Consider the following 25,345-nt stretch of genomic DNA (forward strand, 5'->3'; position numbering starts at 1 on the left):
GCATTTCAAGCAGAGCAATATAGTACCACAAGGAATCGGAAATCTTTTCAGAAGATAATATTCAACCACCGACATCGACACCGAACATAGCATTGCGATATTCGATGTTGCACTTGATACCTACACATGATTATTTGTTATGCAAGTACGATAAATAACAGAGAAGCCTTTGAGAAGGGATTGAAATAACCTGTGGGGGGGATTCCCATCTTTAGGAAAAGAGGACCCAAAATGAAGCCTCCTCCAAGGCCAAGCACCCCACCAAGTATGCCAGCCAAAACACCAAATCCACAATAAATCACAAGCTTGTGAACTCGCCAGTTCGCCACTACATCCCCTTTGGATGCTATTTCTCTCCGCCCTTTGTAAAGGAGCACCGCCTCGTACAACGACACACCGACGGTCACCGGAATCTAAAACCAATGTATAATCAGTTGCATGACACAGGATTTCATGGTTAAGCTGTGTTGAGTTTTGAAATTTTCATGTACCTGTAAGAAATTCAATACCCAGTATTCTACCGAACATGTCGAATAATTCTGTGTTCAAAACATATTCGGATTTCGTTTTAGTTGGGGAATGTTAAAAGTGCACACAGCTTGTTATTGTATGGGAAATAGACCACTGGGAAGAAAGGCCTTAGCGATTTGTAAAGCAAGGACTAAAATCCAAACAACAGACAGAAGTCCAAGTTCTTTCCAGCATATATTCTCAATAAGAGACACCTGCAGAAGAAGTAATGGATTATTGAGAAGAAATTGTGATTGGTTCCAAACAATAGAGTGAAATTTACCTTGGGTTTTACTACTTTGTTTTCTGTGGCAACTTATTGCTGAGTTAATTCTATCTGTCTTGCAGTTTCCTGTGAAAATTAGATCATACAAGGAAAGAGCAACAAGTAAGTAGAATTACATGCATGCATACATAAGCTTAGGCCTGTAAAAGGAACCACCTTTTCCTTTATTGTTTCCTTTTTCCATGTTTCAACTCCTTTGATGAATGACTTAATTGGCATGCCTGTGAATCCGTATAGGCTATCAGAAAAGGTGATTTTCGGAATGCGAACGTGAAGAGAATTCATCAGAATCTAAACATTTTCATACCGATGAAGACGAGAATTAGCAAAACTGTGATCATCCAATCAGCAAAGATCACATTGAAGCCAACCCCTATACTAATTCCTAGGACCAACGTTTGAAAAGAAGGGCCAAATCATAGTCAATCAGAGGTAATTCAAGTGTAGGATGCCTTTGCCTTATGTTGTTGCTGCCACCAGTAATCATACCTAACCAGAAGGCCAAAAAAAAAGGAAATCAAATGGTTTATGACGAATTCGAAAACACTGGGCCGTTGATGGGGGAAATGGATAGATTCTTACATTTAGAGATTGCAGTTGATGATTTGGCATCAAACCTAATGATCAATGCAAGCATGGGAACAAAAATACCTCCTCCACCAACACCTCCAACACTCCCAAATGCAACACCAAGGAATCCAAGTATTGAACCCACCACAACTTTCCAGCCAAATCTCATTCTCTGAGGAATATAAAAGAAGAAAAATTCATAGTTTACTCAAAAATATCCCCAGATTCATCATACCATGAAAGACATAAAAAATATTGGTCTTACTGGCCACTGATGTTCATAACGTTTTCCATTGCTAAGCTCCAAATACTTGAACTCTTTCTGAACATAGTTGTTCTCCGACGAACTTGAATCTTGGTGACTCGAACTTGGTTCCGCTGTAACAAGCACCGATACCGCGACAACGAATCCAAATAACATTATAGCTGTAAATTTTAACCTCCATACTGCTGATTGAGCAGCCAACATGTTGCTTAATCTTAATATCCTTTATATGTCTGAAATATCCAAATAATTTGAACTCAACATGAATCCAGATCATAAAACAGACAATATACTACGTTTGAACTCAAACTTGGACATAATATGCCCCGTATTTAGTACAAACAACACAAATTCACAAACTTTAGCATTCTCTATAATGTTTACAATAAAAAAAAATCTCAAGTAGACATTTTCTGAAGCAGTAGGCACGATCATAGGCAAACAAATAAAGCTTGTTCTTGATTGGTTTTGTTTAGAACAAAGAAGAAAAGAAAACGGGAGAAAAGACATGGATTCAGCCGTCGATTTGATAATTGACGGTCACACTTAAGCCATATATCAATAGAAACAGAAGACGACTCAAAATAAACCAAACTAAATTAAGAAATTAAGACTGACGAATAACAGGAACCCAGGTTCTTCCTTACTTAGCTGTTCTTGAACTCGAGAAAATATCCCTGTAATGATGCAAAAGTTTCTTGGGAATTAAGCAATCCCTTGAGATTTTGTGGATTCGATGGTGATAGTTTGGTTTAGAAATCGTGGTGTTCACATGGTTTTGTAGTGAACACTCTATAAATGGATCAAACCAACTGGCAATACCAATGTAGAACTCAAATACATGTATTAGCTTCAATCATTTATTACATTTAGACACAAGAATTTATGTTAAGAATGTAAACTTAAGAAGTTATATCATAAATTTAAGGGAATAAAATTATGAAGTTTCAGAGATACGAAATTAGATATTCAATAAGAAAATATAAAAAATACTTAAAATATAAAATAATTTAAAATTTTTAAAGGGTATAATACAACACACCTCGATCCATTCATAAACTAAACAAATATTATCTAATTTGTTTAATGTGTGATTCAAAAGATTCAGGTTTTAAAGTTTGGTTTGTTAATGGTATGAAAGGCGAAATCTTACTTCTTTATAGGAGAAGATTGATCCAAAAATGTGCACAAAATTCATTGGTTAATGGGTGATTAATGCGAAACACCCTTTGACTAATTTAATATCCTATTCATGTGGGGTTATTTTAACTAACATTTTTATTGGTTTTATCAAACAATTTGTTAAACTGAACGAAGGAAACCTTTACAACCCGTTGAATATGACCCACCAAATCAAATTCCGTTAGAAAATAACGATTATTCTGCAATGCAAATTGACCGATTAAAGTTCTTTTTTCTTTTGGTCTACACAACAACAAAACACTATTCCCATATGCAATAGGATAAGAGGAAGGTAGGATAGTAGGCTGCCCCCAACGCATGATTAAAGGCAGCTTCTGTGGAAGACCTCTGGCAGTCAGAAAATAAAAAATAAAGATAAAATGCAATGCATGTATAAATAAATAGTAAAATACATATTTGAACAGTCTTCATATACAGTCTTCATATGCGCGTCTGTAATGGGAAGTAATCCCTGCTAATAAATCCCTGCATAATAATCTCTGCATATAGACAGAAACGTAAGACCCGACTAAAATTAAAAAGAGGAAACATGAAGAGGATGATACACAAAGGTCAACGATAGCAAGCTACGAGAAGGAATAAAATCAAATGGGTTAAAACCTAAACTAAGGTAGTACTAATATGCTACCCTAGTTCTAAGCCTTCATTAATTCCAATGACAGAAACGTATAAAAAGTAGAAGTCATGAAAATTACTACAAATGCATTAAAAGAAGACATAAATGTTACACCCTATGGATGTGACCCGCACTAATCGACTATCCTGGTCTTAAGTCTCCATAATTTCCTATCAGAGGTTATGTCATCGGTAAGGGCTAAATCCTTCAAATAAGATCTCAAGCAGTCTTCCCACTTCCGCCTTGGTCGTCATCTCCTTCTAGCACCATCGACTGTAATCGACTTTACCCTCCTGACCGCCTTCGACGGTTATCGCCTAAGGACATGCCCAAACCACCGTAGTCTTCCCTCCCTCAATTTAGTTATAATGTTCAAATTAAACTTCAATATTGTTCGAGTGATCATTTTAGTCTATATACTTTTCTTTTTGAAGCATTTTTGTCTTTAATGTTAGAAAAATGATTAATATTAGATGAAAACCATTAGTTGATTAACGATCAATGTTGCTGACATGATATTTCTATATCTGTTAAATTAGTGACGTGTTGTAACAACCCAAAAATTTCAAAATAATATTTAATTGAAATTTGAGGTTTTAATTGTGAAAATTGGTAAATTGTGAAAATTGGTAAATTTTGGGGACTAAATTAGAAGTTTTTAAAATTTATAGCTTATTTTAGAGTTAAAAAATTCAGGGACCAAGCCTTGAATTTACCCAAGAAAAGTTGGTCATATTGGTTTATATATACGTGGTTTTCTGTTTTTAAAACAGAAAACCACTTCCCAAAGCTCCCTTCCCCAACCTCAACTTCCGACTACGATCCCGACGCCGTCCGAATTCCGATCGTCGTTTTAAAACCACCATCGTGTTCGTTATCGAGTGAGGAACAATTCCCTTAAATTAATTAAGGTGAAACGATGCCAAACGCCAGGAATCTCCAGTCAAAGTCTCGACATTCGTTTTAGCTCAATCGCCAAGAAAATCTTAAATTCATCGCCGATCGTTGCTTCGTTTACGACACCTCCCGCACCATCGTGTTCCTTGTGTCGTTCCGAGTCCGCCGTTGTCATCCTCGGTCTCCGTCGACGGCGGCGCGTGGGGAGGTGAAGCGGTCAAAGTTTTCGATTTGATGAAATCGAGCTCTCCGCCGTTCAAAAATTTGAAACGATCTTTGTAAATATCTCGAAATTGCTCAAAATAATTTTTAGATATTTTTCCGTGAATTTTACGCTACCAGAAATGATCCCACGCGCCCCCACGCGTCATTACTGCGCGTGGGGAAGCCCAAAATGACCGGTTTGACCGGTTATATTCAAGGGTTGACCGGTTTGTCCGGTTTTGACCCTACCCGACCTGATAGTTGATCGTTGACCGAGTGACATTTTAGGAATTAATTCGAAATGGGTGCTATTTTGTGAATTAATTCAAAATGGGTGCTATTTTGGGAATTAATTCGAAAAGAGTGATATTTTGGGAATTAATTCGAAAAGAGTGATATTTTGGGAATTAATTCGAAAAAGTAATATTTTAGGAATTTAGTTCAAAAAGTGCTATTTTAGAAATTTAATTTAAAAAAGGTGCTATTTTGGGAATTATTTTAAAAATTGTGCTGTAAACTGGTTGATTGTTGACCTCCTTTGACCATAACTTTGACCGGTCATTAAAAACCGTTAATCTTTTTCGAGAATACATATCCTAACATTTTTTGACGTTCCGAATCCGTTTTTGGAGTCGGTTTCACAAAATTCAAACCTGAAAGTCTCAGAATTGTCAGTCAAACCCGTTGACTTTGATTTTGACCAAGAATTCAGAATTTTGAAAGATCATACTTTATGTTTTTCGACGTCCTGAATCTGATTCTGAAGTCCGTTTTGTCAAATTCTGACCCGAAATTCCTGAATCTAGCTTGTAAACCCAAAAGGCTTAATATTTCAATATTTTGATTATTTATTTTAGATTTGGTTAAGGAATTGATTCAATAAAAATATTTTATGAAGGTACTCGTGTTTCACCTGAGCAAGGATCATTTAGGTCAGGTGTTGTCCGTTCGTTAGATCAGCCTGAACCGCGTACTACGAGAATTACCCGTAGGTTTCCGTATATTATTTAAATAATATTTAGATTATTTATATTAGGTTTCCAATATGGATTTTTCCAATTCGTAGGATCTAGCGCTGCAGCAGAGCGTGATCGACAAAACCAGTAATAAGCTTCCCTATCTGATTTCTCAGACTGTTACAGTTGTGTTTCCTGACAGTGTTATCTTACAATTTTAAACTATATATTTGAACTGGTTTATATTATGAGAATATAATATATTTTATGAGGAAATATTCGGTATTTTGAATAATGTTTATTAAATGTCTGATTTACCGTATAATTTTTATATGGTTTATAGTTATAGTATTTTTGTACATGATTTATAAATATGGAACATTTCCATATTTAATGGATTAATTACCTTTTTTTACTCCAATGCATACATGTTTATTTTTGTCATTGGGGGTACAATTGAAGGAAGTATTATCAGGTCCCTTTTACTGTGTGCGAAGGTAAGCCTTACCGTTTCCCAGGTCCCTTTGCTGTGTGCGAAGGTAAGCCTTACAATTTACCAGGTCCCTTTGTTGTGTGCAAGGGTAAGCCTTACAGTTTCTCAGGTCCCTTTGCTGTGTACAAGGATAAACCTTACAGTTTTCCTAGGCTCCTCTGCTTTGTGCACATGTTAAGCCTTACTGGTGTATAGGTGTTGTACGGTTCAGGTGAACCTACACATTTTGGTGATTAGATGGGGGTAGTGTGCATATTATTAAAATATATTTGATAAATTGTTTTATCTTATCTGAATTATTTTGTTATGTATGTGTTATACATTGTATGGGGCACACTGGGCTTTTTAGCTCATTCTATAATTTTTACCTTTTTCAGATAACAACTGACCGTAAGCTAGCAGATTTGGCATCAGGGGAGATCAACTACTTATTTTGTACGAACTTATATCTATATATGTTTTTCAGTTATGTTTGGTGACATGTATTTGCTATCGTTTTGGATATATCTGTATTAATACATTTCGTTCTGTATTATATCTAATGTATTGTAAGATATTTTAAAGAAATAAAAAAAATATCTCTGAATGGGATATGTGACCACTTAGGTTTGGGTCTAAATTACAGACCGGGTCTGGGGATTACACGTGTCATGTACCATATCACTTGAGGTGATGAAGTGGTATGTACTATATCACTTAAGGTGATGATGTAACATATGACACGTCAACAATTAATTACATGTTGAAACGTCTTGTCAGCAATATGTGTTATTTAGCCAACTAACGATTTTCATTCAACATGTGTTATCTTAATAAAAAATTTGAAATATTGAGATTTAAAATGCTTAAAGACAAATAATATGAACTAAAATTACTATTCGATTAAACATTGAGGTCTAACTTTAACATTATTTCGTAATATCCTATATTTAATTCGAATGATGTTTTATTATTATGAAATGGTCACATGATTTGAAATAGAATCGGATACGTCAAATTAACTTTGATATAAATATGCCAAGCTTCAAGATGAAGAATGAACAATGTCCGGACCAAAATCCAAAAACATAACGAATCAACAACTTTTGTGCACATATTGGAGATCCCATTCTTGTACAATCAAACAAATTAATACGTCCCATACATACATATGTTTTCAACAAGCTAGTGGAAGTATAAATTATAAAAGAATAAAATACAAGAGAAGAGACCATCTTATCACATGTCATGCAATTGTAAGAGAATCGGTTTCACGTATTATTTATCTCTGAAAGAGAAACAAAACTTTGGTGTTTGAGAAGCTACAGTTCTCCATGGATTTAAATGGAAAAGGTTAAACACATTTTTGTTACTTCTTTCAACATTTTAAGGCACAAATAGAAGGGTCAAGTTCTGTGAACAAATGTACACGCATGGAGTTGAACAATCATATTTCTGATTTAATGAGATACATAAGTGGGAAATGAAGAGTTTATGTCTAATATATACAATCAAGGCTGTCCATGTACAAATGTCACAATCATTTAGGGCTCATATTTTGAAAAATCCGCTGATTCAAAAAAAAAAAACTATTTTTACTAACATACACATTTTTTAAATAAAATGTCACGGTCATATAGTCGCATTGTGACATTATCTTAATTTCATGTGTTTAGAATTTTTTTTTTATTTTGTAAGAAACAATCGAAATATGATAAATTTTGACGAGCATACGACAAGCACATCTTTTTGGACGGGCTTGGATACAATATATATAATCTATAATATATATATATATATATATATATATATTTATAAAAAAATACATTTTAGAGAAACTTAGCATACTTTTATGAGTTTGAAGAATTTTTTAAATTGACGAGAATATCCTTTATTATTAATTGTATTATTAAATTAATATTGGAAAAATAATTTTATTACTATATTATCATATTACTAATATTAGAAAATAATTTATTGCTATATTACCGATTATTATTGTGTGATATACACTTAGAATTAATTTTAATTCATTAAATATTAATTAACATGATAATTTATGAATGTTAAATTAATCGACTAGTTGAGAGAGATTCAATCATCTTAAAAAAACTAGTGTTCTAAGGATATTCCTGAATGAATACGATTGCTTTAAGTTTGATTTCATTTTACATGCTACAGCTGATGGATTATTTTCCAATAAGAATGAAGCAAGGAGGGTCATTGAATAGTTATTCTCAAGGGCTACATATAATCAAAGGATTAGTTGCCGCCTCACTTTTTTAATTAAAGATAATTTAGGTATCCATCTAATAGGTTTGGTGTTTATCAATACACTTGATTAAAAATGTTTAAATAACGGTGATGAATAGTAGTAAACCAATCTTAATTCAAATTTGTATTGCGATTTTGTTATGAATGGTAAAAAATTCCATGATTAAAATGTCTTTATTTATGAAAGTGGGGCTCAATATCTTGAACAATGCAAGCACATTATAGGTTCATTAGTTGTCGCAAAAACCAAGCGTTTTTCGTCGGTAAATGAATTGTTGTTATTTCTTAAGGTTTCAGGTACGAGTGTTCAATGTCAAATGATGGAGAGTTATCTATGATGTGATATTATCTTATACTTATCTCAGATTAATAATATATATATATATATAACCTTGTCCATTATGGCTACTTCGACGTAGCATTTCTTGATAAGAAAATGGGTTAAAATTAATTATTTTAGGGTTCATAGCTACGGCCTTTTGCATTGTTACAATCAAATCATTAGTGTTCCTAATCTTCAATTAGAAGATACCACAAACTAACAAAAGCCCGTTTATCATTGATGTATTGTCTTTTGTACAACCACAGGAACTAATCTGATCCATATGCATGTTTCACAAGAAGCTAACGTGAGATGGGACCAAATTGTAATGAAAAATTATAAAAAAAAAGTTTATTTCACGTAATTATTTACGAAAAAGACTTGACGTTTTTTCACTTGTTTGAGAAGCTGCTTCAAATTTTTTTCAAATAATACTTCCATATGACAAACATCAAAAGTTAATTCACTATTATTGACATATTGATGTATTAAAGTAAATAGCTCCACCATATTAATTTATTTTCTAAAAAATGAAACTTATTATTTTATTAAAATTATAATTCTATTATTGTAAAAATTATTTATAAAACCGGTAAAAATCCCAAATTATTAAATATGTGAAAATACTTTAATCTGGTAGATTGATTTTATTGATATAATCATCTAATATTTATTGACCGATTAGTTGAAATTCTGATACTATATTAGTTTATTATAAAGACAATCATCTTAATTCAAAAATATATAAAATATAAATAAAAAGCACCACACACAAGCTTCGAAAAAATCAATTGTGGTAAAAGAAAGAAATAATTTTTGGGGTAAACTACATGTTTAGTACCCAACTATCACTTTTATTCTGTTTTTGTCACCGAACTATTTGTTTTTTAAAGTCATACGGAAAGTTACGTTCTGGTCTTATTTTGATCACTCATCGTTAAAAAATTAACAGAACTGCCAACGTGATATTTTTTATTTATTTCAGTGATGAAGTGACATTATCTTATGGTGACATGTCAGCATCAACATTATTTTTTTTAACGGTGGGTGATCAAAACGAAATCAAAACTAAACAATAAGTATGATTTTGAGAAAAAAAATAGTTGGGTGACTAAAACGACACAAAAGTGATAGTTGGGTATTAAAACTGTAGTTTACCCTAACTTTTAATACAAAATCCAACCTTGGGGAAGTATTATCATCCTAATCTATTTTTACCCGTCACAAACTGCACCACTAATCCAGAAATGAGAAATCCATGGCAGCCGTTTTTGCACTCTAATGAAACAGAAAGAGCCCCATCCAACGACTCAACACTCGCATCCTGTCGATCTCTGTGACCGTCCTCCACCGCCAACATCAATCGTTTCAGGAATGTATCTTTGGTCATGATCAAAACAAGAGTTGGAAGACAAACAATTAGCAATCCAATAAAAATGTGGTTATCCTCCAATCTAATATATTCATAATGCTTTTTATAAACTAATCTCACATATAAAAGAACATCACATTTTCACTGTTTTAATTTGTTATTCAATTTTGAAATGAACCCATGATCTACCAAATACAAGGCAGTAAATGTATCTTGTGCAAATAAATCAGAGCTCTCCAAGGACATATATAAACAACAAAGTAGTTCAAATATGGAATTAAGTTACTCTATTAATGGTATGGATAGGTCACCATGCAAGATGAATCAACCCAAATCCTGAGCAATGCCTTCATCTAAAAAGCATTCAAGTGTAATTGATGTAAAAATTGATCCATCACAGAAAAAACAGGTCACATCTTCTATTGTCAATTTACGCTATTTCTCATCTTCTTCTACGTTAATGATTTATTTTATTTTATTTTGAAACAGATCCATCAGCATAAACATTTTAATGAGCATACATGTTCTTTGTGGAACATCACTGGTTTCTGACAAAAGGAGCTCTTAGTATGACTAAGCACATAACTACAGAACAAAGCTCAATTTAGTTCACGCTTTTTCTCCTTGCAAAGAAGGAAAAAACACCAGACAGAGCCTAAATTATTCATCAGCATAAGCATTTTAATAAGCATACACGTTCTTTGTGGAACATCATTGATTTCTGCAACTTTTACTTCCCAACATCCAACATCTCTTAGCAAGACTAAGCACATAACTACAAAAACAAAGCTCCCTTGGGTTTGCACTTTTTCTATTTGCAAAAAGGAAAAAGCACCAAACAAAGCCTAAATTATTTAGATACACATGACACTTACATTTCCTCCTCAGGTTCATTCCTGAGAGCATTTTTGGTTATGCACTCAAAAGCTGCATCAACATTAGACCCTTCTTTTGCAGAGGTCTCAAAGTACGGTATGTTCCCCTTTCAAGCACACATGCCTTTGCTTTCTTTTCAGAAACCTAAACCAGAAATAAATAACCTCGTTTATAAACCATCAAGAAAACCCAAATACACACTCCCATTTGATATTACAAAACAGTAAGAAAAGGGGAAAAAAAGAATCTTACCACTCTGCTATTGCCACCATCAACATCAACCTTGTTTCCCAACACCACAAAAGGAAAGTTTACATTCAACCAATAGTTTACAACATTACTTTATTTTTCCAATTAATATCTCCTATGTCATTGAATGGAAAATTACCTGAATCAGAAACTCTTCACGCCAGTTGTTAAGATTATCAAAGGACTTCATGATATTCACATCATACACGAGTACGCAGCAATATGCACCTCGATAGAAAGCCACACCTAACTTTGAAATCTTTCCTGCCCAGCAGTATCCCATATCTACACAGACACAGCGTGTCGATGCTAAGAAATGTAAATAAAGCTTATTCTAGCTACTTCCCTAGCAAATAAATATCTTCACAAAGAACAGATAAAGGTTGGCTTGATTTATAACTATATTACATAAACTCCGAGGTAAGCATCTGATATACGGATGAATCCAACACGGCTATACTCAAGTTTTTGTAAGATTTTACATATATTTGGAAGATGATACTTATCAGGTCAGATTCAAATACATGTTGGATACATATACTTTTTTTCATTAGTTTGGAGTGATTTCAAGGTAGTATCTATTCAGAATTTTATTAATCAATTGATAATGAATGCACACGAATACAATTGCTCAAATCTAGGACTTCCAGGAAGAACAAAGCATCATTTCACCACCGAGGTGGCTCAATGTGTTCTGATACGGATACTTCAAGGCTTCAAGCAATATATTTAACTTGTTTATTTGTGAAAACAAGGAAATAAAAATAAATTGATTCTGTTTAGAAGAAAGTAGCATTTTACCTGCAATGTAAACAATCTATCTTCAAACTGAACCTTTTCGTCAAAAAATCGGCTCCGATCGTCGCTGTGTACTGATTACTAGACTTACGATTAACATAGCTAATTCCAGTAAAATTAATAATAATTAAAACATCAGAAACAGCGATTGAAATTTTCAAAAACTAAAAAAAATAAGTTTGAAAACTTACTGATTCATGAGAGATGTCTTCCCAACTCTAGAAATTCAAAAATCAAAAGAAGATGAATATCAAGAAAAAATGTATAATAATAAAAATAAAAATGGAAATTACAGAAAATTTATAATATATAGAAATAAGAGAAAATGATAATAAGATTTACCCGCTGTCTCCGAGTATTATGACCTTTAGAAGCATACGCCGACGAGAGGCCATGGGATCCGATTTTCAATTTTATTATGTTTTAGTAATTTAGATTATTTTCTTAAAAATCAAATACGAAATTTCACAGAGAATTGAAGTTGTGAGTGATTAATTAATTTGTTTTATTTTGCCAGAAAATCCAAATTCCGTTGCAAACAGTTACATACAAGTGCTTCAGTTTTCAGCCACTCAACAACCGCTTTGCTATCTTCCAAAAATGCCCTTGTCTGTAGATCTAATCTATTTACATTTTCTGACTATATATTATAGCATTAGTCACTCAATAAAGTATTTTTATGTAGCCCTTCTTGCTAAACAATGTTGGCGTCTCATCAACCAACTCAACTGTTTTTTTGCGCGTGTCCTCAAGGCTCGATACTATCCGGGGATATTTTCTTAAACGCAGGATCCAATCCCTCATACATTCGGAGGAGTCTTTGGAGTGCTCGGGGCTTGGTAGAGAAAGGTTACGGTTGGCGCATTGGTTCGAGGGTGAATGTGAATATTTGGAATGATCCTTGGATCCCGGTAATGGTGATGGATGTGTTATAACTCAGTCTATCAATGTCAACTACACAACTGTTTCTGACCTCATTGATGCTTCCACGACTACTTGGAAGTATGATCATCTTCGGGACCTTTTTGATGGGGAGCAGATGTCCATGGCTTGCTCTATGGCACAATGCCTTGCCCACCTGTTGACTCAGTCTTGTTCTCTTGCCTAGTTGGTTGACTTCTTGTTTGATTGGAATTGTTGTTTACATCGCCAATTCCTTTTAATCTTTCACAATTCTGGTTGAAAGCCATCAATGCTTGTATTTGCAACGACAATTGATGCACCATGTTACTCAATTGGTTGATGCTTTCATTCATCTTTCATTGTTCATGATTTGTTCATCAAATGCATAGTTCATTTATAACCCTAGCCTTACAAAAAGGCACGCATATGTGCTCTAAACGTGTGCTTGGTCAAACGTGTTTGACTTGAAGGGGTATGAGGAGCTTTTGTTAATTGAAGCTAAGATGCGACACCTAGGCCCATACCCTGACAACCTTGGTAACTTGTTTATCTTCTTGATTGAATATTTGGATTATGGATGAGTTGATTATATGTTAATTGGTTCTCGTTTCGTGTTGTGGAATATTCATACAGTTCTGCCTAATAATCCCAAGGAGTTTATGTACTCATGGTTTGATTTAATACCGGAGTTGGACATATGGAAATTCGTTCCAGGTGTTGTAATGTGGACGGTATGAAAATGTCGAAATCAAATGGTGTTCGAGAATGGAAGGTTGAATCAAACCCTTCTTTTCTTTTTGGCCAGGTACAGGGTGTCTGCATGGTTCTCGGCGAATAATTCGAATTTCCTTGTTCCAGTAGATTGTCTTGTGGGAGATTTAACTTTGGCTAATTTACGCTTTTCTCTTATGAAGAAAGTTTCCAAGACATATGGTTGGTCCGCCCTCTTCGGGGTTTTTTAAAGTGAATGTGGATGGGACTGTAAGTAGTGACTGGAGGCGTAGTGGTATCGGTGGATTGCTTAGGGATGCTGATCATAAGCAGTTGGGGTATTTCTCGGTAGCGGCCGGTCCAGGTCCTTCGATTCTTGCTGAGTTAAGAGCAATTCAAGCTGGGCTGAATCTTTTCTAGCATTCGGAGTGGAGCAACAAGGGGCTCTTATTTTAGAAAGTGATTCTTATATTGCTTTGATGTGGATTAAAAACCCGGAGGCAAGCCTGACTGCTTTTGTTCATCTGGTGAAGGAAATCGCCAAGCGCGTGATGGATTATAATGTGACTATTAGGCATATCCACAGGTGTTTTAATTGCAAAACAGATAGTTTAGCTAAGTCGGACATAGGATAATGTGGGGTGTTATGGGTGGGGGTGGTTGAGCATTTTGGGTGTTTTGTGGGGATGGTTTGTAGTTGAAATGGTTTTACCTTGGATGTACTCTATATTTTAGTAATAAAATTTTTGGTCACTTTTTTCCTCCTTCTAATATCCGTTGAGAGACCTATATAGCTTGAAGGTTATGAAGGGAGCTTTTAACGAGGCCCGTTTCTTATAAAAAAAAATGGTTCTCGTGTCGTAATTGGATTCTAGAGTGTGTTGTTAATGCTCTAAGCAAAGCTATTGTTCGTATGTGATAGTTTCGATTGGCCTGTCTCAGCAATTCCTTTTCTAAGATTTTGAAAATTTTTGTATTGCTGCATTAGTATCTTCCTGCACTTGAATTGCATGAAATGTTGTCGGCACTCACATTTTCGAAAATGGTTTATGCTTATTCTTTTGCATTATGTAAAAGACATGCATTTCTTATGCTTCATTATATTATGTTTTACAATAGGGGAAGCTGCAAAATGAGATGAACCTTCGCAAGAAAGCTGAGTCCTCTTCAGCTGAAGAGGACTCAGCTGATTTGGAGGGTAAACTTAACCAATTTTCTCAAAGCATAGAAAAGGAGAAAAAACGACTTCACCATGAGCTTGCTCAGCTTAAAGGAGAATCAAAGCTTTCTATTTCCAGAATAAGTGCTGACGTGATTACCTAAACTTGTTTATTTAGTTGATGAAAGAACATCAAGTAGCATTTATGTTAGTCTAATGCATACTTTGTTTGGTTGTAGCTTGAAAGAATGGAATTTAGAGCTAATAATGCTGAGAAGGAATCAGAGCTTTTGAAAGAGAAGCTACAGGATCTTAAGAAACAACTTAATGAGGTATTTCTTTACATGCATATTGATTTTTGTACTTTATTTTGATTGCAGACCAATGTCACTAATCCTCTTTCAACTTTTAACACTTGGTTTTTTTCCTATTGTCATATCCATTTTAACTTTGTTTTGTTTGGGTTTTGATGAATTACTTAGGATTTCTAGTTTTATTGTTGAATGTCTGACTGACTCTTGAAGTCTTATTATTTAAGATGCAAACTGTTCATATCCTGCAGGATGTAGTTTAGATGATTTTTTTATTAAATTGTTAACATTTACCCATTTTGTGGTTTTGCAGTGCCTGAACCAAAAGAGTGAAGTAGAGAAGTTCTCAAGTTTCACCTTTCAAGAAGTTTCTTCTTCTGAGAGCATTATTTTGATAAAACATTTGCAAGAGGAGCTTAGAAACTATGCAAATTTTTTCTTTTTCTTTTTGTATGATAGCTGTTATTTAAATTCTCTTATCATCTATAAAATTATAGTATTAGAAGTTTTGTTATTTATGTACATGTCAAAATGCCCAAACTGCTGATTTTTGAATATATTGAGTGGTTTGCCTTCTCACATTCCAAAACACGCATCTGTATATCCATGAAGCAATCTGAGAAATTCCGCAAATTTCTTCTTGTCCACTGATCATTTGCATGAGTGGAGGAAATGCCGTTCAGTGCCTGGTAGTGTTACACTTATATTTTCTCTTTGAACTGTTAGTAATCTATTTGCATAAACTTTGTTATCCCCTTTTTGCTTTCCTGCTGATGTGTTGGTGGGTATGAATATGAGTTATGTTTCTAAAGTTTTGATCTGACTGCTTATTTGGCTTGACCTGTTAGTCAATGATTTTGGAAGACAGTCTTAATTCCTGTATGGTTCATTTCTCCCTCTTTATATATCTGTTTTTCATGAATTCATTCACTTCTGCCTTTGATTCTTGGTTCTCATCAGGAGTCTGAAGTACGAGAGGCAAGAAAGTTGAAATCATCTCACGAGGACATTGAGTTATTGAAGGCAAAATTACTGGAAGAGAGGGTGGAATCAGAGCTATCCAAGTTGCAAGAACAACAGATAAGTTTGAAGAACTTGGAGAATGAGTTGTCATTGTGGAAACTGATTACGAAGGACATACCTGATGTGTCATGTCCTGAAGATATACCTGTCAAGTTTGCAACATTACAAAAGTATGTTACCAGCTTATTTTGTATTATATTGGTTTATGTTAGGTATGGCTCATAAATATACCAGTAAAGAGGACAGGAGATGGAGTGAGCGAAGCGAACATCAACTGTCCTTACAAAGAAAGTCTCGTTGTGGGGTTACGAATTATGTGGGTTGGGGGTGCGGGGGCGTAGCCCCCGCGGTACGGTACAGGGTTGATTTTGTAATTATGTACCAGGGTTTTCTATTATAAATAGAGATGTAACCTAGACCTAAAAGATTATTGAATAAAAACTTCTAGCGCCGCCTAGGCACCGAGGACGTAAGCACATTGCCGAACCTCGTAAAATTCTCGTGTTCTTTTGTTTTCTTTACCCGTTTTCGTCAACAATTGGTATCAGATGTCAGGAGCAAAATTCGAAGTCGCGAAATTCGATGGTCAGGGTAACTTCGGATTATGGCAAACGAGGGTGAAGGATCTATTGGCGCAGCAAGGGATCTTGAAGGCTTTGCGACCTACAAAGCCGGCGTCGATGGATGAGGAAGATTGGGAAGAATTGCAGCAGCGAGCGGCAGGAACCATACGATTATGCTTGGCGGACGAGGTCATGTATCACGTCATGCATCTATCGTCTCCAGACGAAATTTGGAGGAAGTTGGAAAGTCAGTTTATGTCCAAATCCTTAACGACAAAACTGTATCTGAAGCAGCGGCTGTATGGGCTGAAGATGCAGGACGATCACGATTTGGCGCAACACGTGAATGTCTTCAATCAAATCGTTTCTGATCTGGCTCGGCTTGATGTGAAAATTGAGGATGAAGACAGAGCGATGATTCTGTTGTGTTCGTTGCCTCCCTCTTACGAACACATGGTGACTACTCTTATATATGGGAAAGAGACTATCAATGTTGAGGAGATTACTGCATCCTTGTTGGCTCACAACCAGCGGAAGAAGAATGCAGGGGAAAGCTCTCAAGCCGATAGTTTATATGTCAAGGGTAATCGAGATCGTGGACGGAAGCCAGAGAAGGCAGGGTCCGGGAAGCGGAATTCCAGATCCAAATCCAGGGATAAGAAGACGATTCACTGTTACAAGTGCAAGGAGGCGGGACATATGAAGCGAGACTGTCCGAAGTTGAAAAAGCAGACTGATGAGAAGCGTGATGGCTCATCCAAGTCTGTGAACGTGGTCGAGGATGATAATTCTGATTGCAGTGAGGGTGATATGCTTTCTATTTCAACGACACAATTGACGGATGCTTGGATTCTTGATTCTGGATGTTCTTATCACATCACGCCAAATAGGGAATGGTTTTTGACATACAGGCCGGTTAATTCTGGTTCGGTTTATTTGGGTGATGATCGATGTTGCAATATTGTTGGTATTGGTGATGTCAGAATTAAGATGCACGATGGCTCCGTTCGGACGTTGAGTGGTGTTCGACATATCCCAGACTTGAAGAAGAATTTGATTTCCTTGGGCACTTTGCACAAGAATGGTTTTATCCCTAAGGCTGACGAGGATAGGGAAACCATTCGGATTGTTAAAGGAGCATTGACTGTGATGAAAGGCAAGATGACTGCAGGGAATATCTACAGATTGTTAGGGAGTACCGTTGCAGGTGGAGTTCACTCTGTTGAGTCCTGTGATGATACGACAAAATTGTGGCATATGCGTCTTGCTCATCTTAGTGAACGTGGTATGGCAGAATTACACAAGAGAAACTTGTTGCATGGTGTCAAAAGCTGTAAGCTCGACTTTTGCAAGTATTGTGTTCTTGGTAAACAGACTAAAGTCCGTTTCAAGACTGCGAAGCACACAACTCAAGGGATTCTTGATTATGTGCATTCTGATGTATGTGGGCCTTCCACGACATCGTCTTTGGGTGGATCTAGGTACTATGTTACTTTTACTGATGATTTTTCACGGAAAGTTTGGGTGTATTTTTTGAAACAGAAATCTGAAGTTTTTGAGAAGTTCAAGCTGTGGAAAGCTGAGGTAGAAAACCAAACAGGACGAAAAATCAAGTGTTTGCGGTCTGACAATGGTACGGAGTACACAGATTCACAGTTCCTACAATTCTGTAAGGAGCATGGGATTCAGAGGCATTTTACAGTGCGCAAGACACCACAACAAAATGGTGTTGCGGAACGAATGAACAGGTCGTTGAATGAAAGAGCCAGATGTTTGCGGGGCTTCCCAAACACTTCTGGGCTGAGGCTGTTAACATGGCGTGTTACCTTATCAACAGATCGCCAAGGGCATCGCTGGCTGGGAAAGTTGCAGAAGAGGTATGGACTGGTCATGATGTTAGTTTTGATAACTTACGGATTTTTGGTTGTCCTGCTTATGTGCATGTACCTGCTAATGAGAGATCCAAACTTGATGCAAAATCGAAGGAGTGCATTTTTCTAGGTTACAAGAAAGGTGTCAAAGGATTCAAGTTCTGGGATCCAGTTGCGAAGAAAGTTGTGATTAGTAGAGATGTCGTTTTTGATGAACAATCCATGTTGCAGCAGAAGCAAGACACGACAGTGGTGGATCTCGAGCAGTTTCCAGTTGAGAAACCAGAAACTTCTCAACCGACTTCTGGTGGTTCCACTACGGATGATTTGCAGGATTATAGTCTCGCCAGAGACAGGGTGAGACTGACGAATATAAAGCCTCCGAACAGATTGGGTTTTGAAGACTTGGTATCTTTTGCACTTATTGTTAGCAGTGATGATCCGATTACTTTTCATGATGCCGTTACTAGTCAGGAAAACGACAAGTGGATGGCAGCCATGATTGAGGAGATGGAGTCTTTGAATCACAATCGCACATGGGAGTTAGTTCCCCTTCCTGAGGGTAAGAAGTCGATTGGTTGCAAATGGGTGTATAAGAAGAAACCAGTAGTAACAGAAAAAGAGGGGGAGAAGTTCAAGGCTCGTTTGGTAGCGAAGGGTTTTTCACAGCAGAAAGGAGTTGATTATGATGAAATCGTTTCTCCTGTGGTCAGGCACACTTCAATCCGAGCAGTACTTGCATTGGTGGCTAGTTGGGATTTGCATTTAGAGCAGATGGATGTTAAAACTGCTTTTTTGCATGGTGATTTAGAGGAGCAGATCTACATGCGGCAACCTGAAGGTTTCACTCAACCTGGAAACGAGCATTTAGTTTGCAGATTGAAGAAATCTTTGTACGGGTTGAAACAGTCTCCGAGACAGTGGTATAAACGGTTTGACTCCTATATGATCAAGATTGGCTACAACCGATGTGAGTATGATTGTTGTGTCTATGTTAAGAGCCTTGATGATGGTTCTTTTATTTTTCTATTACTGTATGTTGATGATATGTTGATTGCTGCGAAGAACATGGATGATGTTATCGGTTTGAAAACTTTATTGAGTCAGGAATTTGATATGAAAGATTTAGGTGCTGCAAATAAAATTCTTGGAATGGAAATTTGCAGGGACAGAGACTCAAGGAAACTGCGGCTATCTCAACGGGGTTATGTTGAGAAAATGCTAGAAAGGTTTGCGATGAGCAGCGCGAAACCAGTTAGCACTCCATTGGCGAATCACTTTAAGCTCTCATCAGAACAGTGCCCCAAGACAGATAAGGAAGCTGAAGATATGGCAAAGGTTCCGTATTCTAATGCTGTTGGCTGCTTGATGTATGCGATGGTATGTACTCGTCCTGATTTAGCTCATGCTATTAGTCAAGTTTGTAAGTACATGTCTAAACCTGGTAAGCAACATTGGGAAACAGTCAAGTGGATCTTTCGGTACTTAAAGGGTACTGTGGAACATGGAATTGTTTTTGGGAGTCAGCGGGATAATCCTTTGGTTGTAGGATATGTGGATTCAGACTATGCAGGTGACTTGGATAATAGAAGATCTACGACAGGGTATGTCTTTACTCTTGGTGGAGGGCCTATTTGTTGGAAGTCTACTGTTCAATCTATTGTGGCTCTATCTACAACTGAAGCTGAGTACATGGCAGCGGCTGAAGCTGCAAAAGAAGCTTTATGGCTTACTGGTTTAGTGAAGGAGTTGGGTGTTCAACAAGGTGGAGTTCAGTTGCTTTGTGATAATCAAAGTGCTATTCACTTGGCTAAGAATCAGGTGTATCGTGCTAGAACTAAACATATTGATGTAAGGTTCCACAAGATCAGAGAGTTGGTTGCATCTGGAGAGGTTTTGTTTCAGAAGGTACATACTGATGAGAATGCCGCTGATATGTTCACTAAGCCAGTTACGACAGACAAGTTCAAGCATTGCTTGAACTTGTTGAATGTTTCGAGTTGTTAAAGGATCAAGGTAACCCACATTGAAGTTTCCAAGAGGCAGGATATTTGCCAAGGTGGAGATTTGTTAGGTATGGCTCATAAATATACCAGTAAAGAGGACAGGAGATGGAGTGAACGAAGCGAGCATCAACTGTCCTTACAAAGAAAGTCTCGTTGTGGGGTTACGAATTATGTGGGTTGGGGGTGCGGGGGCGTAGCCCCCGCGGTACGGTACAGGGTTGATTTTGTAATTATGTACCAAGGTTTTCTATTATAAATAGAGATGTAACCTAGACCTAAAAGATTATTGAATAAAAACTTCTAGCGCCGCCTAGGCACCGAGGACGTAAGCACATTGCCGAACCTCGTAAAATTCTCGTGTTCTTTTGTTTTCTTTACCCGTTTTCGTCAACAGTTTAACTGTTTTGGTCCATCTTGTTAGCTAAAAGTTCAAAAACAATGACAAAACTGTCGGTGGTTTTCCTTTTCACCCTCTACATTGTCAATATGTAGGTGCTGCTGAAGGGAAGAAATGGAGTGTTTGTTTGTAGTTTATTTATTAGTAAGTCTTTGATTTCTGAAGTGAGGAAAATTCTAGGGTGAGTCAAAGCTTGTTCTAAGAATCATTTGCAACTTTATAGCTTCCTCTGCCTTCATTTTTTCCGGTCCTGGTTTGAATCACTTGGTTTTGTCCTTTCTAGTCAATTTCCCATTCTCTAAGAAATTGTTATTACTACGATTATTTTTCCCTGAAATGATTTGTTTATTTTCTTTCATGCTTTTCATTTTGGAATGATCTGACAGGGTTTTATTTTTATCATTGTAGTTTGTTGTTGAATGATATATTGAAATACATGCTTATGCATTCTTGAATTTTATTAAATATTATGTAATCATGCCACTTTCTGCATGCATGCGTGAATATTCTGTCAATTAAACTATTTTTGGTTCTTGTTTTATTTGTTATATCTTCTTTGCTTTAAGTTGAGATTTCTTTTCCATGCAGGGAAGTGATTGACAGTACAATTAAGATAGGAGAGGCAAATGCGCGCTTGAAGCAAACTGAGGTATGACTGGATGCCACAGAACTTGCTAAACAGAATGCTGAAGCTGATGCTGCGTTGGCCAAAGAGAAGGCAGAAGTCTTAAAATCAGAGGTCAAGCGGACTGAACTCATGGTAAGTGTTATATGCAGTAGTCATTTTCATTATGGTACAATTCTTTTGATTTCAATTGGTTTCTAATAGTTTGCACAACATGGTGGAATATGAGAGAGCTTAGTTTGTAATTTGGGGACCATTGTAAATACCATACTTTCTTGGGGGTTAACCTCCATGGGGTTCGCTTTGGTTTTCACCTGGAAGCATGTAAAGGTGACAACGACATGAAGGGATTAAGTCTTTTATAGTTAATTTTTACTTATTTTTCCTTTTTGAGTGGGGGGAAAGATAAGGTAGAATCCATGAGTTCCTTTGGTTTACTCTTTCTTTCCTTAAAACAATTAGAGTAATGACTGCATACAATTTGTGGTTTTCTCAGGTCATGAGCAAGGCTTTGTAACTTCGCTATTTAACATAATGTTTTTCCTGAAGATTGATTTTCTGGTCATGTTTTAAAACTGTGAAATTATTTAACTTCCTCCTTTGCAGATATCAGGGACTTGCAAAAATAAACATTTTTAAATGAGCAAATAGGGTAGTTCATGAATAATTGAACCAGGATAGCATATCAGCATTTATACATGTATGAATGATTGAAATTGAGCAAATGATTCTAAACAGAATTGTGTTAATTTACTTCTTGATTGGACCTGCCGATGTTACCAAAGAACTGGGCTGATGAATGTGTCCTTGTATCCTATTTCTTTGTCTATAATCTTCGGTCATTTTAGTTTTATTTTGAAAGGTGGACTGTTATAGTGCAGCTTTCTATGGTTACTGAAGAGATAAATAAGTTGAGAAATGTTATTAATGATTCAAAGAGGCATAAGAATGAAGAAGCTGGACTATTTATAGGTAAATATATTTAAAGTATATATTTAATAAAGATATACTCAAATTGAAAACATTCAAATAAAGTTATTTAAAGTATTTAAATATATAAATAACATGGACTATTTGTAGGTAAATTTATTTTAATTTATTTTATATTTTTAGGTAAATTTATTTTAATTTATTAAAATTAAGATCAAATTGAAAGAATATATAAATAACATGGACTATTTGTGTAATTATGCCATCCAAGTAAGCATCTAACGGCCCACGTGCGATTTTCGTCACGGCTGTTAACGTCGAGTGACCAATTTGTAACAAACGATAATATTAATGACCAATTTGTGACTTTTGAAACATCAATGGTGAAAACGAAAACCTACCAAAACATTACTGACCATTTGAGTAGTTTACCCTAAAATTAATCTAAAAATAATTTAACCTAAATATTTTTTTTTCAAAAACAAATATTTCTTTCTTAGCACACTAGTTAAGCATGCCCCATGTTTAATATTCTTGAAAGCCATGTATTATATTAATTTATTAAAGAATAACATGTTGAATCATCAATAACTAGTTGATCTAGTGGATGAGGTACTAAATCCTTTAATCAAATTGGATTCGGGAGTCACCCTCGCCTATGTAGTACTTGATTTGATTAGTCGATTGATAAATCAGATACTAGTGGTTACACAAAAGATAAACATGTATAAATGTCACATTATCTATCGTTAACAAATAACTTAATTGATGACAATGATTGTAATGCAAGTTCTTAAAGAAGACGAATACAACTAAAAATTGGAATATATCTATATAATTGATTTAATAATAAATATTTTAATTATACAATTGTGATAAAATATTTGTCACTAATAAGAATAATATTAGTTTCTAAAATTTTATCATTGCTATTAATCTTATTAATCTTTTTATGTAAAAAAATAGTCACAAAAACCAAAATTAATTGTGATAAAATTCAATAAATTATCACTAATATAATAGTAACAGTTATCAGTGATGTAAAGTGAAGTGACCACTCAAAAAATTTATCACTGTGATATTTATTGATTGAATTTGATATTTTTAATGTCACTGAAAATACAAAATCCTATAATATCGTCATATAATTCATTGATAATATATAAAATTATATATTGTCAACACATTGAATATTAATTCTTGAAAACAATAATTCAATAAAATCATCTATTTAAAATCATATATTTTATTCTTTCAAAACCTTTATTTTAAAAGAAAAAGATATTTATAACAACTAACCATGCAGATATAAGACAATTATAATAAGAAATAAAAGTATCCATGAATTTGTGGACCGCCATTAGATGACAAACATAAAGGAACAAAAGGCAAAATCATATGGACACAGATACTCTTTTCCCAGAGTAACAGTAACATGCCTTTTTCTTGGTATCCCAAAGATGAGTGTTAATTGGGCTTTTTTACCCCACTGACACCGTTTATTTTTATTTTTACTTTTCTAACACCGTTCGACCAATATTTCCAAAACTAGCACCCTTTCTGCTGAGTTGGCAAAGGCGCGTCCCCGGGGGCGCGCTTTACCCGTGTTTTCGCTGATTTGGATGCCACGTGTGAAAGGCGCGTCCCCGGGGACGCGCCTTTGCCATATCAGCAGACACGTGTGGAAGGCGCATCCCCGGGGACGCGCCTTCCATTAAATGTCATTAATGCCCCCATCCGTTTTTCCTAACTACCCCTCCTCCTCCCCTATATAAACCCCCTCAACCCTCACTCATTCTTCACACCAAAATCATCTTCTCCTCTCTTATATAACTCAAATTCTCCAACTATTTGAGTTTTAAATTTGTTATTAGTGGTAAGAAATTTATTTTTATGTTAGTATTTTTTTAAATAGTTATTATTTTTTATATTAATATATTTATGTAAATATTATTTTATTATTAAAATAATATTTATATAATTATTATTTATTTAGAATTATTAATTTTTTTGCTAATTATATTGTTTTGTCTACAGTTATAATGGAAAACGAAATGCTGTTGCGATTGGATAATGATCATATCTCCAGACATTTTAGCGATATGGTAATATTTTTTATAATTAATGTTAATATTTAAATTTATTTTTATTTTAAAGTTATTATGAATTTATATTAATTTTTACGAACTCTTACCTCAAAGGTTTGAGTCGATGCTACAAGAGCTGTTTGGCAAAAATAAGAAGGGGTGCGAGTACATTATGGACATCAGCAAAGAAATGTGGACAAATGCATATGACGGGGGGTATCGCTATGGTCATATGACAACAAACTTGGCTGAAGCAATAAATTCAACCTTAAAGGGGGCGCGTCATTTACCAGTCACGGCGTTGGTCAAAACGACTTATTTTCGTTTGGGTCAACTCTTTGCAAAACTCGGTGGACAAGCTCTTACTTGGATGCAAAACGGACATATTTACCACCCAAGACTAGTAGCCGATTTACAGAAAAAAATGGCTACATCAAATGGGATGTTAGTTACAAATTTTTCTCGCACCCGTGAATTGTTTCGTGTAACCGAAATGCCACGTCCGCTGCAAGGGATTGAAGCTAACTCTTTCAGAGTTAATCTGCAAGAGAGGTGGTGCGATTGTGGTTTCTTTCAAGCACTCAAATATCCATGCTCTCATGTCATTGCTGCTTGCTCACATTCGCATTTGGACTACAAAAATTATGTTGATCCCGTATACCAACTTTCACAAGTTTTCAAGGTATATGAATTTGAGTTTCCGCCCATAGGAAACGAAAGAGACCCAAATGAGATTCAAACTTGGCTTACAATTGTCCCAGATCCATTGCTATTGAGGTACTCAGGTCGTCCAAAATCTACTAGAATACATTGTGATATGGATATTCGGGAGAAGTCAACAGAACAAAAACGATGTGGGCATTGTAGAAACATCGGGCACAATAGAAAA

At 35.5% G+C, this 25,345-nt stretch overlaps 1 protein-coding gene, 1 long non-coding RNA gene and 1 pseudogene across 2 annotated transcripts; 1 reads left to right on the top strand and 2 right to left on the bottom strand.

Moving 5' to 3' along the window:
• Positions 1-137: 137 nt before the first annotated feature.
• Positions 138-1,976, bottom strand: LOC120120054 (sulfite exporter TauE/SafE family protein 3-like). The gene is made up of 7 exons (XM_039139806.1): positions 1,632-1,976; positions 1,330-1,538; positions 1,193-1,266; positions 794-816; positions 639-725; positions 492-539; positions 138-413 (listed from the first exon to the last, which is right to left on the bottom strand). The coding sequence occupies exons 1-7, from the start codon at positions 1,833-1,835 to the stop codon at positions 138-140; spliced, it is 921 nt and encodes a 306-aa protein (XP_038995737.1). The 5' UTR covers positions 1,836-1,976.
• Positions 1,977-9,742: 7,766 nt separating this feature from the next.
• LOC120119821 lies at positions 9,743-12,305 on the bottom strand (annotated as a pseudogene).
• Positions 12,306-15,998: 3,693 nt separating this feature from the next.
• On the top strand, positions 15,999-22,400 carry LOC120119396. Its single transcript, XR_005515827.1, has 3 exons — positions 15,999-16,147; positions 21,403-21,574; positions 22,321-22,400. It is a non-coding gene; the product is annotated as an uncharacterized LOC120119396 (long non-coding RNA).
• The last annotated feature ends 2,945 nt before the right edge of the window (positions 22,401-25,345 follow it).

The sequence above is a fragment of the Hibiscus syriacus genome, unplaced genomic scaffold (genome assembly GCF_006381635.1).
Source record: "Hibiscus syriacus cultivar Baekdansim isolate YM2019G1 unplaced genomic scaffold, ASM638163v2 tig00110332_pilon, whole genome shotgun sequence".
Lineage (NCBI taxonomy): Eukaryota > Viridiplantae > Streptophyta > Magnoliopsida > Malvales > Malvaceae > Hibiscus > Hibiscus syriacus.